This window comes from Salvia splendens, chromosome 2 (genome assembly GCF_004379255.2).
Source record: "Salvia splendens isolate huo1 chromosome 2, SspV2, whole genome shotgun sequence".
Taxonomy (NCBI): domain Eukaryota; kingdom Viridiplantae; phylum Streptophyta; class Magnoliopsida; order Lamiales; family Lamiaceae; genus Salvia; species Salvia splendens.
This window is the reverse complement of record NC_056033.1, coordinates 5,503,657-5,520,506: the sequence shown is the minus strand read 5'-3', so window position 1 is coordinate 5,520,506 and position 16,850 is coordinate 5,503,657. Positions and strand designations below refer to the sequence as shown.

General features: G+C 45.2%; 1 protein-coding gene and 1 pseudogene across 1 annotated transcript; one reads left to right on the top strand and one right to left on the bottom strand.

Moving 5' to 3' along the window:
* Positions 1-512: 512 nt before the first annotated feature.
* On the bottom strand, positions 513-12,094 carry LOC121762250 (annotated as a pseudogene).
* Positions 12,095-15,432: 3,338 nt separating this feature from the next.
* Positions 15,433-15,810, top strand: LOC121762145 (3-ketoacyl-CoA synthase 11-like). Its single transcript, XM_042157947.1, has one exon. The coding sequence runs from the start codon at positions 15,433-15,435 to the stop codon at positions 15,808-15,810; it is 378 nt and encodes a 125-aa protein (XP_042013881.1).
* The last annotated feature ends 1,040 nt before the right edge of the window (positions 15,811-16,850 follow it).

Here is a 16,850-nt window from a genome sequence, read left to right as displayed (position 1 = left end):
ATTTTTGGATGGCACCATGGATACAATTTCATCCAAATTAAACTTCATGAAAAATGAAACAAATATTTATCTAAAATATTTAAGATCAATTTTATACATACCCCACATTAAATTCAACACTCACCACTGATAGTTTAAAAATAGTTACTAACCTAACTTTTATATATACCTTACTGGGATGTTCGGTTTGCAAGATTGTATCTCGCGATTAAATATGTATTGTGTTTGGTTCATGAGAATCAATCTTATAATTCAATCCTAGATGGATAATCATGAGATAATTAGTCATAGCTAACTCCCATATAACTAAAATAATCTCATAACTTTATCTTAAATTATATTTTGGTATTATTTTATCTAGTAAACCAAATGCAACCTACGTACGTGATACGTGAACACTACCTGAGAGTATATTCTCGTTTAGTTAACATTCTCATTGTTTTTATTATAAATATAATTTGATTGACAATACAAATTATTATTGGCAACATTATTTGGGAATCATTTGGAGCTTAGGGTATGTTTGGTGGGCGACTATTAGCTGCTGAACAAATGGTACCCATTTGCAGAAGTTCTCTGCTGGTATCATCCTTGTGAACCATCACCTCAATGAAACACAAGCAATCTTTATTAGCTCCCATGGCACCGTCAATGACTTCAATCAGTTCTTCCTCGCATCCAACTTTAGTAGTCCAGCATTTGCCTCGGCCGTTGCATATTGCATCAACCAAACCTGTATAGTTCCAGTTCTTGATCACATTATACGGCCCTTCGTGAATTACTGCTTCAATGGTGTAGCCGCCGTTGTTTATCAAGAAGATTATGAGCATCGTTGACACCTCCTGCGCCGTCATCTATACATATAGCATCTCAATTTATTCCGTCTTCAAATCTCGTTAAGTTGAGGCTAATAGATAGTACTAGTATTTATTTAAATCGCAAACAAACAAATCCAATCTAAATTTCATGCCCTACTCACCTACATCCAGGTGGCAATTTCAGTTTCTGACAATTAAACCAAGAATCCCCTGTTTCAGCAACGACAGCCATCTCTCCACACAACATCTTCTGAATATGCTGAAACAGAACATTCACCCTCAACGCCTCATTCGCCTCGCTTCTCCGCGGATATCCATCCCCAACGTACATCCTAGAGTGATTCTCAAAGCCAGTTTCGTTACGCCTCACCACTCCCGCAAGAGCAGACAAGAAGTCCTTCATCTGGACACAGTCATATGTCGAGCCATCATCGCCTATGACCACGCGATCGGGCTCCACTAGTATTGTATTGACCTTCTTGAGATGCAGAGAGTGGGATAATGTGTTTGTGTCGTCGAAGATGGGTCCGACAAAGAGGTATGCGTCGGCACAGAACGGCGTGCTCGCTGCGCCCCAGTAGGTGCCTATGAAATGAGGGTGGTGCTCGGGGATTAGAGCATAAATAACCCCGTCCCCATTTCCGGCCCCAAGTCCCCTCCACGTCATCATTCATCTACAGTTGTGGCTCAGGCCCCAACTGCTGTAACCCTGCAGGCCGCAACTAGGGCCGCAACTAATAAATGACACTATTCACAACTCCAGTCTATTTAACTCGAAAACGCAATTCGTTGAACAATTGAAACCGGGAAAATGCATTGTTCATTCGAAATTAACATTACATTACTAGACGAAGCAAATTTAAAATACAAGAAACCCGGGCCACGACTACTACTTCTTCATTTGGGCGCGAAGGTAGGCGATCATCTCACGGTGCAACTCGAGCTCCTCGTCCGACATCTTCGATGTATCCCTCGCTGTCAACTCCGTCAGCTGGCTCATCCGCCATGTAATATTCATCTCCGACAAAGTGTCGGACATCTTATCCAGAGACGGATTGGTCGGTGTTGAACCAATCCATTTACACCGACACAAAGGGTATAATTGTTCGAGTTAATAGAGGATTGAAATGTAACGTAGGATTGAAATTGAATGCACATAAGATTTATGCACAACAAAGGCTCGTATTTATAGACATCGAATTAAAAAAAATTGATTTGCGGCCCTGCCCGTCACCGTGCAACGCTGGGCCGGGACTCGCGCCTTGCGGCCCGTCACCGTGCAACGCCGTCCCGGGCCGGGACGCGGGACGCTAGCCAGGCCGGGAACGCGGCCCCGGGAGCTGCCTGGGCCGTGACTCTCCTCCGTGCAACGCTCGGGACGGGCCGGGACTCGCGAGATGCTGCCCGGCCCCTTGCGTTACGCATGCTCTTAGGCCTTTGGCAGAAGGCACCACGGAGATGGGATAGCCGCAAGCGTCTGCCAGTTTTAGGAAGGCGTTGCTTGAGTTTGCGGCTCGCATTTTCGGACCTCCCACCATTACTGGTTTAGCTGCCTTGTTCAAGAATGAGACTGCGGCGTCGACTGCTGCTTCTAGACTCGTTTTGTTGCTCTCTCTTTTGTTGTAAAGTTATCGTATCAAAACAGGGGATGACAAATTTTTATGACATTTAAATATGTTTTTCATTTTGTTTAGAGATAAAATGTAAATTGTAAAATACACATTGTAAGATAAGGTATGATTTTTTTCTAAATAAAGCGTTGCTGAGACAATTACAAAAATGTCAAAGTCGTGATAACAGAAGTTAGTTTTGAATTTTTTTTTTAGATTTTTCAAAAATGAAATTAATGACATTAGTACACATTTGCACTACAGTTTCAAACTTACAAATACTAGAATTTGATTGGACCTTATTTTTTTCACAAAATATTTGCTTTTTTTATTTTATTGTTCTTTTTATATAAAAATGAGTATGTGTTTTTATATTGGCGAGTATAATTTATTATTATATTAAAGTCTGAAGTCCAAATTTGGTCCTTTTTTCGTTAAATTTAACTGTGAATTGTTTTTAGTGACTTAATTATGAATCTAATTAGTCAAATTAACCTAATTAATTTAATAGTATTAAAATTTATAAAATATTTTTACCTATAATAAAAATTAAATTAAATTAAATTAAACTAAAATTGATGAAATATTTTACAGATATTTTTTACCTATAATAAAATTTAGATTTGTGAAGGTTTTATAAATTTCAATTCAATTTTATTTTTATTACAAGTAAAAAATACATTTTATAAATTTAAATATTGAATTAGTTAGGTTCATCTAGTTAATTTGAGTAATTAGATTTGTAATTAAGACACTAAATACGCTTTGACAGTTAAATTTAACGATAAATATTAATTATGGACCAAAACATATTGTTTGGAACTAAAGGTGACGTATAATTAAATTAGAAATTTACTGCTGACCTCTCTTTAATCTCATGTTCTACAAAATAGATTAAAAAATGGGAAAGAAATACTTTGTGATCGATAATATTATAGTGAATTTAATTACTCCAATCAAATTAGTGGTTACATTTCTTTTGAATACATAAGGGGGTAGACAATGGCAGAGGATCAAGAGTGAATGACGGGTGTGAAATGTCGGACAAGTTGCAGCTGACACTTATATACACCGGTTTACTCTACTTGAGCGCGCTTGATATCGCCGTGTCTATCAACTCATGCGCATCCTCCAAACTATTCACCACAGCCTATTCAATCACTACCCAATTAGTAGTAGCAATTACTAGCAACCCTTCTCTCTCATGACTCAATATACACACAACATAAGACCCTATGCAATACCTGATAGCAGGTAACTGTTTGGAAGCAACGCAGCTCCTGGCTGAAATCCGGCAACCCGATCGTGTGATGCACAATCCGATTCGATCCGTAATCGTTCGAGCTCGGATCTCCCACGATGCATGATGGAGTACGTACTAAACAAGCCCAACAGCAGTAAAGCCCATCAGCCTAAAGCCCAAGAAAGAGTATCAGTTCGGCATGACTAAAGAGTATCAGTCCGGCATGACTAAAGAGTTCAGTTCGGCATAACCAAAGAGTTCGGCCCCAGCCTACAGCTCGGTAAAAGCCAACCAATCAAACTCTGCTCTCAGATCGGCATCAAGCTCTACTCTCAGATCGGCAAAAGCTGCTCGGCAATAATTCAGCAGTTCGGTCTCAGTATTCGACCGAACTAGGAGATAGTGGACTCATGCAGGATTTCCACCTCCACTACACCCACGATCTATTTAGTGGTGTCAAGCAGTCTTTAACTCATGCAGGATAGTGGACCCATGCAAGATCGCCACGATCTCCACGACATCCACTGCCTAGTAAATAGTGCTGCATGCCACGATCTTGGTTCATTGTATAAATAGAACCTAGATCAGATAGATAGGGTTAATTTCGGTTAAGTTCAAAAAGCTCTCGAGAGATAAAAGAAAATAGCTAGTCTGTATTGTAAGCTGTAGAAAACAGATCAAGCAATACAACTCTGCCCTCTTTTCTTCCCGTGGACGTAGATTTACCTCAGTAAATCGAACCACGTAAATTCTCTGTGTCGTGATCTGCATTTTCCTGCATTAATCAAACACCGTCAAAAATTCGCGGATTCATCACTGGCGCCGTCTGTGGGAAACAGAGAACCAAATTTGTGATAAAGCGAATTTTTGACCCTTTTTCCACCCCAAAAAAATGCATACCAGATCACATAACACCCATAATACCGTTCGTGATAACCGTGAGGAAGCTAGTCCAGCTCGCAGGTCTGAAAAACGGCCTCGGGAGACATCTACCTCCGGTTCTCACGAAGAAGGAACAAGCCACTCCAGGAGTCATCGCACCGAGTCTTCCCAGCAGCCCGATTTAAATGAAGCTGTCAAGCTGTTCTTGGCCGAGAAGCAGGAGGAGTTCTTAACCTTCCTGCAGAAGAGCCAACAGCCGGAGAAGACAACGACGGATTCTCCCTCCTCATCTAGACATGAAAGTCACTACCGCAGTAGTGACGTGTCTTCCAGGAGAAAGAATCCTCAACCCCGACATGTTCCTGTTCCTCCTCGGTACCGGAACCACAGGAGAACTCCATCTCCTCCGTACCGAAGAGATGTCGGGTTCGCCATGTACGGAGCATTAAGGACTCCGTTCTCGGACGATATCACCCGAACTCCTTTGCCGCGGAACTACCGGACACCGTCAATGACTTATGACGGGCTAGTGGATCCTCATGACTTCCTGGGACGCTATCAGTATAACATGGCGAACCAGGGTCTCAATGAGGTCCATATGTGCAAGCTGTTCCCCGAGCTGCTCATCGGGAACGCCAGAAGGTGGTTCGACAGCCTTCCTCAAGGCAGCATTAGATCTTACCGAGATCTAATGGATGCTTTCCACAGGAGGTTCTTTCAGAAAGCGGAAGCCCGGATCACTTCGGCTCAGCTGCTTTCCATTCGTCAAGGTCGCGACGAAAAAATCAGCGACTTTATGACAAGATTCCACAAGGAATGCCTGCAAGTAGACGATCTCAACGATCTGCTTGTCATCTCGGCATTCCAAAATGGAATCCTGCCCGGAGCTCTCTACAGGAAGCTCGTTGAGTGCGGTCCGCAGACAGCTCAGGAAATGTGGGACATTGTGGACCAGTACTCCCGGGCCGATGAGGCAGACCGTCGCAAACGGTCGTTAGACAGCTCATCGTCCCGAGGAGACAGAAGGAAGCCCGATCATAGCGATCAGGGGCATCCTCGCCGGACTCCATTTGAAAGAATTCAAAGGGCTCCGGTGCAAGACAGATTGGGACCCCGTCTCAATCCCGAGAAGCCGCCCGCTCAGTTCGTACCGCTGAACAAGTCAAGAGCGGAAATTTTCGAACTACATTCCGATATGTTCGAAAGACCAAAGCGGATGACGAAATCAGCCGCGCGGCGACCTCAGGATCAATATTGCTCCTTCCATCAAACCCACGGTCACGATACCGAGGAGTGCCGAAATTTGGCTGCAGGTATTGATGTTCTTGTGAAAACAGGAACGTTAAAAAAATACCAAAGCAAGCAGCCGAAAAAGAACAAAAGGCAGAGAGGTGCGAACTGCAATCCTCAGGATCCGAAAAGGCATGAGGATCCCGAAGACGACGACGAGCCGTAATATGATGGAGTAATCCAGACTATTGATGCTCTCCCTGCCGGGAAGACTAAGTCGTCCCTAAAAGCAGAACGCAGAGGTTCCAATCAAGAGGAGCCAACACATAAAAGGCTGAAGAAAGACGAAGTGATTACATTTTCAGATGCCGATCCCGTCCCAGCCATCTCTCCTCACCAAGACGCTATTGTCATTCAAGCCGGAGTGGCAAACAAACTGATCCACAGAGTATTTGTGGATACAGGAGCGTCAGTCAGCATTCTTTTTAAAGAATGTTTCGATAAAATGGAAGTGGATCCAGCTCGGCTCAGTCCGGCTCCACTTCCTCTGAAAAGTTTCGCCCAGGAGGACACCCGCCCAGAAGGTATTATCAGCCTTCCGATCACGGTGGGAAAAGCGCCTACAAGCTCCAATACGATGATCGAGTTCTTTGTGGTGAAAGCTCGGTCCCCGTACAACATCATCCTGGGGAGAGACTGGCTCAACACAGTTCGGGCCGTTTGCTCTACTTATCACCTCACCATCAAGATCCCCACTAAAGGTGGGATAGCGGTCATCCGAGGTGATCAAAAGAGAGCAAAGGAATGTCTGCAGATTGCGCTTAAAAGTGCCGAGCAATCAGTTCGGCACCATCAAGCATAGCAATCACAGCAACCGAAGTCAGAGGCAAGCGAGATGACCGAAGTCACTTCAGAGCCGAACTCAATGACCATTCAGTTATACGAAGATGATCCATCCAGAACGGTCAAGATCGGCTTCGCAGGAACGCCTCTACTCCGGGAAAAGACCATTCAGCTCCTCAAGGAGTACAAAGATGTCTTTGCATGGTCTCCGTTGGACATGACCGGAGTGCCCCCCGAGGTAATCACTCATCGGTTAAATATTGATCCTTCAATCCGGCCAGTAAAACAGAAGCAAAGACTCTTTGCGGCAGAAAGAAGCCAAGTCATCCATGACGAAGTCCGCCAATTACTAAAAGCGGATGTACTATTCGAGGTGAAATATCCTTCTTGGGTGGCCAATCCTGTGATGATCAAGAAAAAAGAAGGAGGATGGCGGATGTGCATAGATTTTACCGATCTAAACAAGCACTGTCCTAAAGATTGCTATCCCCTTCCGAATATAGATAAAAAAGTAGAAGCTTTGATCGGCTTCGAAATTTTCTGTTTTCTTGATTTATACAAAGGATATCACCAAGTATTGATGGATGAGAGTGACGCTCCGAAAACAGCTTTCATTACCGATTTCGGCATTTTCGCTTATAAAAAGATGCCATTCGGTTTAAAGAATGCCGGAGCCACTTATCAAAGGATGGTAGACAAGCTTTTTCGGCACCTGATTGGAAAGGAGGTCGAAGTGTATGTTGACGATATAGTCATCAAAAGCAAAAGCACTTCGGAGTACGAGCACAACCTCAAGTCCACTCTCAACATGCTCAAGAAAGCCAACCTCAAACTTAATCCCCAAAAGTGTACCTTTTTGGTAGATTCGGGAAAGTTTCTGGGTTGTTGGGTTTCAAAGGACGGACTCAAGGCAAACCCCTCAAAAGTTCAAGTCGTTCAGAACATGGCAATGCCGAAGTCCATACATGACGTGCAAAGGCTAACCGGATGTCTAGCCGCACTGAATCGATTCCTTTCCCAAGCAGCTGAAAAGCAACTGCCGTTCTTCAAAGTGTTGAAAAAGGCACCAAAGTTCGAGTGGGGAGCCGAGCAAAAAAAGGCCTTTGACGAGCTCAAAAGTTATCTAGCCGAGCTTCCTATTCTCTCTGCTCCAACCGAAGCCGAAGTAATTTTCTTATACTTAGCGGCATCCGATCAAACCATTAGCGCGGTGCTTGTACGAGAAGAAGGCCTAAAGCAGTTTCCCATCTACTTTACAAGCCGAGCATTAAGAGGTCCAGAAACAAGGTATCAACCTCTGGAGAAAATTGCTCTGGCGTTAGTAAATGCAGCAAGGAGACTGCGGCCATACTTCTATGCTCACAAGGTATGCGTCTTAACCGATCTGCCTCTTCGGCAAGTTTTGACCAAGCCAGAAGCATCAGGCAGAATCGCCAAATGGGCCATAGAGCTGGGAGAACACTCAATCGAGTACCTACCTCGAAAAGCCATCAAGGGACAAGCCTTGGCAGATTTTCTTGCAGAGGCTAAGTTCGATCAAGCAATCCCTGTCATTGCCGAACAGAAAAATTCTGCCAATGCCGAACTAGCACAGCCCTTGGAATCCGAAGAAGAGCCGCCGGACTGCTGGAACGGATTCGTAGATGGAGCTTCAAACAAGATGGGAAGTGGAGCTGGTATTTTACTTGTCGCTCCCGACGGACACGAGGTAACCTACTCACTTCGGTTCCTATTCCCCACTACTAATAATGAAGCCGAGTACGAAGCCCTCCTGGCCGGACTCCAGTTAGCGCAAAGTCTGCTCGTCAAATCTCTCAAAGTCCATTGTGATTCACAAGTCATAGTAAATCACATGTTGGGTACAAGTGAAGCTCGTGACGAGAGAATGAAGAAGTATTTGGACAAAGCGCAAAGCATCAGCCGAAGTTTCTCCTATTTTCGGATAATCCGCGTTCCCAGAGCGGAAAATAGCCGAGCAGATACCTTAAGTAAGTTGGCCTCAGATCCGAGCTCAAAGGCGGAAGAATTAATGCATCGAAGCATTGATGAAGCCGAGGTACATTCAGTATCCAGCTCGCCGAACTGGATGACGCCGATCTTGCAGTATCTGGATCAAGGACAATTGCCCGAGGATAAGAGAGAAGCTCGGAAGATCACGTGCCGAGCACTTCGGTACGAACTTCATGAAGGAGTCCTCTTTAGAAAGTCTTACCTCCAGCCGTTATTGCGGTGCGTAGGACCAGAAGAAACGGACTACATCCTCAGTGAAGTTCATGAAGGATCGTGCGGCAGCCACATCGGAGCTAGAGCTTTAGCTAAAAAAGTTCTAAGATGGGGATATTATTGGCCAACCTTGGTACGAGAAGCAGTGCAGCTCGTCAAGACATGCCCGAAGTGCCAAATCCATGCAAATATCCCAAGGATGCCGCAGACCGATCTATCCACTATGCAAAGCCCTTGGCCTTTTATGCAATGGGGTATAGACATAGTAGGACCACTACCACAAGCTCCTCGGCAAATGAAATTCCTTATCGTTGCCGTGGACTACTTCACGAAGTGGGTGGAAGCTGAACCATTAGCTACGATAACGAGCTCGAAGGCATTGGATTTCGTCTGGAAGAACATAGTGTGCCGATTTGGCATACCCCACATCCTCATCTCGGATAACGGGACTCAGTTCACCGACAAGACGTTCAAGAATTGGTGCCAAGAGCTGAATATTCAACAGCGGTTCACTTCGGTCTCTCATCCACAAGCAAACGGACAAACGGAGGTAACAAATCGTATCCTGGTGAAAGGGTTAAAAGCTCGGTTAGAACAAGCCAAAGGACAATGGGTAGAAAATCTCCCTCAAGTCCTATGGTCCTACCGAACTACACCCACAACCTCCAACGGTGAAACTCCGTACAGTCTTGTGTACGGCACTGAAGCCGTGATTCCGGTGGAGATCGGCATACCCAGTCCCCGAACTCTAAATTTCTCAGCAGAAATGAATGATGACGGACTGAGAGCCGAGCTAGATCTTGCTGAAGAAAGAAGAGAATTGGCATGCATAAAAGCAGCCAAGTACAAAGAGCAAGTAGCCCGGTATTACAACCAAAGGGTGAAGAAGCTGCAATTTCAAGTGGGAGATCTCGTTTTGAGAAACAACGAAGTAAGCCGAGCAGAAAAGCTGGGCAAGCTCGAACCCACATGGGAAGGTCCGTATCGGGTGTCAGAAGTCCTCGGCAAAGGGTCTTACAAATTGGCTCACATGTCAGGAGGACAGGTACCCCGAACATGGCACATTTCCAACCTCAAAAAGTTCCATTTGTAAGAGAGTCCGGTCAGTCAGTCTTGAGTCCTGTTCGGTCAATGTGCTTTATTTGGTTTGCTTGGTCTTTGTTTGTCTCTATGTGCTTTTTATTTGTCTATATGCGTTTTGTCTGTCTATGTGCGTGTCGTCTCTTACAAATGTTACTGAGGTATCTTGTTCTTCGAAGGCTGATCCCCTTCTTAGAACATATACAAGCCAACGATTGTGAAGTCAAAGCTTCTACAGAAGATACAAGACCACAATTCAGCTTAAACAAGCAGTTCGTCTGAAACGAGCTGCAACAAGCCAACGATTGTGAGTCAAAGCTTCTACAGAAGATACAAGACCACAATTCAGCTTAAACAAGCAGTTCGTCTGAAACGAGCTGCAACAAGCCAACGATTGTGAGTCAAAGCTTCTACAGAAGATACAAGACCACAATTCAGCTTAAACAAGCAGTTCGTCTGAAACGAGCTGCAACAAGCCAACGATTGTGAGTCAAAGCTTCTACAGAAGATACAAGACCACAATTCAGCTTAAACAAGCAGTTCGTCTGAAACGAGCTGCAACAAGCCAACGATTGTGAGTCAAAGCTTCTACAGAAGATACAAGACCACAATTCAGCATAAACAAGCAGTTCGTCTGAAACGAGCTGCAATAAGCCAACGATGGTGAAGTCCAAGCTTCTAAAGAGGATACAAGACCACAATTCGGCTTAAAAATCAAGCACTTCGTCTGAAACGAACTGCAACAAAAGTCCGATTCACGCGATAAAACTTGCCTGAATTAGGACAAGGGAAAGTCCGATCCACGCGATAAAACTCGCCGAATTAGGACAAGGGAAAGTCCGATCCCCAAATTAGGACAACGGAAAGTCCGATCCGAGCGATAAAACTCGCCAAATTAGGACACAAGCTTAGTCCGGTCAAAGATGTTTATTTCATCAGACCAAAGACGAGTCCGGTCAAAGATGTTTATTTCATCAGACCAAAGACGAGTCCGGTCAAAGATGTTTATTTCATCAGACCAAAGACGAGTCCGGTCAAAGAAGAGTTCACTTCATAAGACCAAGGACAAACATCGACTTACCCCGTACCTTTATCCAGAATGCCGAAGTAATTCACTTCGCTTTCCGGGGGGGGTAGTGATGGAGTACGTACTAAACAAGCCCAACAGCAGTAAAGCCCATCAGCCTAAAGCCCAAGAAAGAGTATCAGTTCGGCATGACTAAAGAGTATCAGTCCGGCATGACTAAAGAGTTCAGTTCGGCATAACCAAAGAGTTCGGCCCCAGCCTACAGCTCGGTAAAAGCCAACCAATCAAACTCTGCTCTCAGATCGGCATCAAGCTCTACTCTCAGATCGGCAAAAGCTGCTCGGCAATAATTCAGCAGTTCGGTCTCAGTATTCGACCGAACTAGGAGATAGTGGACTCATGCAGGATTTCCACCTCCACTACACCCACGATCTATTTAGTGGTGTCAAGCAGTCTTTAACTCATGCAGGATAGTGGACCCATGCAAGATCGCCACGATCTCCACGACATCCACTGCCTAGTAAATAGTGCTGCATGCCACGATCTTGGTTCATTGTATAAATAGAACCTAGATCAGATAGATAGGGTTAATTTCGGTTAAGTTCAAAAAGCTCTCGAGAGATAAAAGAAAATAGCTAGTCTGTATTGTAAGCTGTAGAAAACAGATCAAGCAATACAACTCTGCCCTCTTTTCTTCCCGTGGACGTAGATTTACCTCAGTAAATCGAACCACGTAAATTCTCTGTGTCGTGATCTGCATTTTCCTGCATTAATCAAACACCGTCAAAAATTCGCGGATTCATCAATGCATATCACCGGGAGATACCCGCTGTACGCGCCCGCGATCGCGTTCTGAATACTCAACCCTCCGACTGTGAACGTGACCGCGCACGCCGCGGGCCCGGGCGTATCCGTCGGCGGCGTAGCCCGCATTGAGCTCGTTGCAGCAGCCGATCAAGTTGAGCCCCGGCTCGGCTACGAGGTAATCGAGCAGCGCCATATTGTAATCTCCGGGGACTGAAAACACGTCGCTCACGCCGATCTGCACGAGCCGCCGCGCTAGGTGGTGGCCGAGAGTACTCGTCTCGGCTGGAAGGACGCCGTTGCATGAATTTGATGGGACCGTTTTTGTTTCCATTTCCGTATGTTTGGTATTTGCGCTTGATTGAGTATTTTATTTGAGAGCCAAAATTGGCAGAGTATATATTAGACACTACAGAAAATTACTATTCCATAATTTTGCCTAGTTATTAAGAGTGTCCACTATGGGACCGCCGCGCCTATAGCCCCGGCGGGGGCGGTCCCGTGGCGGTCTATAGTGCAGGTGACGTCCGCCCCCGGGGCGGTAGGCGGCGGACGGGCATTTGGCGAAACGAGGGAGAGGACGCGCCGGGCGTCCTTTCGCTGCGGCTATAGGCGCGCCGGCGGTCCTCGGTGGATTTTTTAATTTTTTAATTACCTCTATAAATACCACTCTTCACCACCCATTTTTCCATCATTTCACACAATTCCTTCATTCACTATCTACACTTTCACTCTCTAAAAATGCACGGTGGAGACGACGAATCACCCGGCTCGCAGGAATCGGGCTATGGCGGCAATCCTTCACAGCCGTCGGCCGGCTATCCTTCACAGCCATCAGGATATGGCGGCAATCCTTCTCAGCCGTCGGGATATGGCGGCTATTCTTTTCAGCCGTCGGGATATGGCGGCTATTCTTTTCAGCCGTCGGGATATGGCTGGGCTCCGTCCCAGCCGTGGAGTTGGAGTCAATCGCCCCCGCCGTGGGCATCGAGTCCAAACCTTCCTCCATCTTAGTCGTGGAGGTCTTCTCCAATGCCCCCATCTTATCAGCGGAATCTGAGTCGCTCCGCATTTGGAGATTACAGACCCAACCTCGACGCGCTTAACAAGTCGCGTCCGGAGTCCCCTTTCCAATCCAGCCAATCTCATTTCACCGAAGCAGGTCAAGACGCACGGAGCAATCTCTACACCAAAGCGGAGTCCATTGCCGTGGCGAGGGCGTGGGATGCCATCACATCGGGCCCCGTAGTGGGCACCGATCAGACCGAGGGGAGCTTTTGGAGGCGCGTCATGATGGCGTACGACGAGTTCAAACCCGACGGCGCCGAAAAGCGCGACCCAGAACAGATCCGCAAAAAGTGGGGTAGGATTCTGCTGGGTACCAAGCGGTTCGCGTGCATAAACCAAAACAACCTTCTCCACGCTGAGAGTGGCCGAAGCGAAACAGACGTGAGGGCCCTGTCGCTGGGCCAATACAACACGGAGGGCTGGCCGAAGTTCACAATGTGGGAGGAGTATTGAGTCCTCACGGATTGTCCGAAATTCAAGGCCATCTGCGCGCAAGAGGTCAATATAGCTCCTTGGCCGAAGCGTACAAGGCACAACCTTTTCGGGGGACTACTGCAGCGGAAGCGGCTCGCACGAGTTCGAGCAGTCCGATGAGCAAGTCGAAGAGCCATCCGCTACACACACTAGGCGAGGACGGCCCCCGGGACAACAGGCCTCTATCCGCAGCGCCAGAGGGGCTAGAAGGGCCTCCCGCCTATCGTCGGCCGCGTCTGGATCTCGCATCCCCCAGCCAGCCCCAATCCCACAGCACATGGTGCAAGGTCCCCACGAGGTCTTGAGGGATAACATAGATGTGCAGTTGATGCAACAACTGCAGGACGTATGCAGCAAATACGTAGCCACCGATGACCCGTACGTCAGGAACATCTACAAGAAGCTCATCACTCGGATTGAGCGTCGGCTAGGGTTGGCTGATGATGCTCCTGGGGAAACCGCGGCCGGCAGCAGCCAGGGAGAAGAAGAAGAAGAAGAAGAAGAAGAAGAAGAAGAAGAAGAAGAAGAAGAAGAAGAAGAAGAAGAAGAAGAAGAAGAAGAAGAAGCCGACTCCGACACCGAGTAGACGGTGGCCGAGTTTTTAGTTGTATTTTATTTTAAATATTCGTTGTATAATTTTACCCTTTTGCAATACAACGAATATTCGGCCCCAATTACCTCGTTTTCTAATTATTTACATTGCGATGATTTTAATTATACTTGATTGACGCTAAAAACATTTTAAAATGAAATTTGATTATAAAATTTGGGGGCTATTGGAAGTGTCCACCATAGTGGCGGAAACAAAATTTTGGGGCTATGGACAAAAAAACTGGGGCGAGGCTAGTGGACACTCTAAGGTCCACTAGGTGTGGCAAATAGTGTTCATGTACCTTGAAATAGCATCGACACTCGTACTCCCTCCGTCCCTGAAAGTTTTTTCTATTTTTCCATTTTCGTCCGTCCCACAAAATTTGTCCCATTTAACTTTTTACTATTTTTAGTAGTAAACCTCATATTCCACTAACTCATTCATATTCACATTTTACTAGTATAAAATTAATATATAAAAGTTGCAGCTGACGCTTATATACACCGGCTTACTCTCCTTGAGCGCGCTGTGTCTATCAACTCATGCGCATCCTCCAAATTATTCACCACAGCCTATTCAATCACTACCCAATTAGTAGTAGCAATTACTAGCAACCCTTCTCTCTCATGACTCAATATACACACAGCATAAGACCCTATGCAATACCTGATAGCAGGTAACTGTTTGGAAGCAACGCAGCTCCTGCCTGAAATCCGGCAACCCGATCGTGCGATGCACAATCCGATTCGATCCGTAATCGTTCGAGCTCTGACCTCCCACGATGCATATCACCGGGAGATACCCGCTGTACGCGCCCGCGATCGCGTTCTGAATACTCAACCCTCCGACTGTGAACGTGACCGCGCACGCCGCGGGCCCGGGCGTATCCGTCGGCGTCGTAGCCCGCATTGAGCTCGCTGCAGCAGCCGATCAAGTTGAGCCCCGGCTCGGCTACGAGGAAATCGAGCAGCGCCATATTGTAATCTACGGGGACTGAAAACACGTCGCTCACGCCGATCTGCACGAGCCGCCGCGCTAGGTGGTGGCCGAGAGTACTCGCCTCGGCTGGAACGACGCCGTTGCATGAATTTGATGGAACCGTTTTTGTTTCCATTTCCGTATGTTTGGTATTTGCGCTTGATTGAGTATTTTATTTGAGAGCCAATATTGGCAGAGTATATATTAGACACTACAGAAATTACTATTCCATAATTTTGCCTAGTTATTAAGGTCCACTAGGTGTGGCAAATAGAGTTCCTGTACCTTGAAATAGTATAGACACGTGACTCATACTCTCCCCGTCCCTCTGAAAGTTTGTTCTATTTTTCCATTTTCGTCCGTCCCACAAAATTTATCCCATTTAACTTTTTATCATTTTTAGTAGTGAACCTCATATTCCACTAACTCATTCATATTCACATTTTACTAGCAGGGCCGGCTCTGGGGGCAGGCAACCCAGGCCACGGCCAGGGGCCCAGGATGGACAGGGGCCCAAAATTTTTTTGCGCTATATAACACACACAATCACTCTGGACCTCATGACCGTCGCGGGAGAGGCCCTCCAGACCAACATCACCACCCTCGGGCCTCTCGTCCTCCCCATGTCCGAGCAGCTCCTCTTCCTGGCAACACTCATCGCGAAAAAGCTCCAAAAGATGAAGGTCAAGCCCTACGTGCCCGACTTCAAGCTCGCGTTCGAGCACTTTTGCATCCACACGGGCAGGCGGGGCGTGCTTGATGAGCTCGAGAAGAATCTGAATTTAAGCAAGTGGGACATGGAGCCTTCTAGAATGACGTTGTATAGGTTCGGGAACACGTCGAGCAGCTCGCTGTGGTACGTGTTGGGCCAGTATGGGGCCTTGACATCCAGCTTGGCCAAGGGCCCTTCAAAACACAGAGCCGGCGCTGTTTACTAGTATAAAACTAATATATAAAACTATAAAAGTAGAACTCACATTCTACTAACTTTATCAACTCAATTTTCATTATATTTCTTAAAACCCGTGTCGGATAAAAATGGGACAATATTTGGGGGACGGAGGGAGTATATAGTTTTAACTCGGGTCTCGTTCTTCACTAACAATGCTTCAAATATTTTTCAAAATTGGTATATTTTTAAAAGATGAGGGAAGTATTTGTTTCATAAAACACTAATTCTCTAAAAATATCGACACAGCGGAACATCGCCCCATCTTCCCAATGGAAGACTATAGTTCATTTCTTAATGGTGCACTTTTTTTCTTTTTAATATAGATGGGCTTCATGAATTGGCTTCTCACTAACTATAAGAAAAGTTATTTAAATTCATCCAAGTTATCTAAATTACTTTTAAAACAATAATTTTTTTAACTTACTGTTTCTCTTATCATTAATTTTGTTCCTTAATATTAATCTTTGTTTGTGTTTTGTAAGGTGATTTTTTTGCTTTTTTTCTCAACTAATTATATTTTTATTTTATTAGATTTTGAAGCTCTAAGTCGTTATAATTATTTGGCTTATCTCTGAACAAAATTTCTAGATACACTAACGAACCAGGCTATGATTTATTACTCATTTTTGTTTTTGAGATGTTAATATTGATTTCTCACTCGCATTGTTGCATTTTAAAATGATACGTATTGAAGTTGGTAGAAAAATATGTCTTCTAATTCGTTAAACAGAATAAAGGTGGGTACATCACCCAAAATATCATAATTTATACTCTCTCATCATCCCTTAGAAATATAAATTCTTTTCCTTTTATTTGTCTCCTAAAAAAAATTTTAAAAAATTATTTTTCTCTAATGAGATGTGACTAATTTTCCACTTACACAATTTTCTTTCTATCCATCTCTTATTTTATCAATTTTGAATTAAAAATCTGTGACGTTCAAAAATTCATATTTCTATAGACGAATGGAGTAGGAATATTACCTATTTCCGTAAAATTAGGTACTGGGTCGGATACGAGTAAACT

Coding starts and splice junctions, on each gene's coding strand:
- LOC121762145 (XM_042157947.1), top strand. CDS start 15,433: ATGACCGTCGCGGGAGAGGCCCTCCAGACCAACATCACCACCCTCGGG.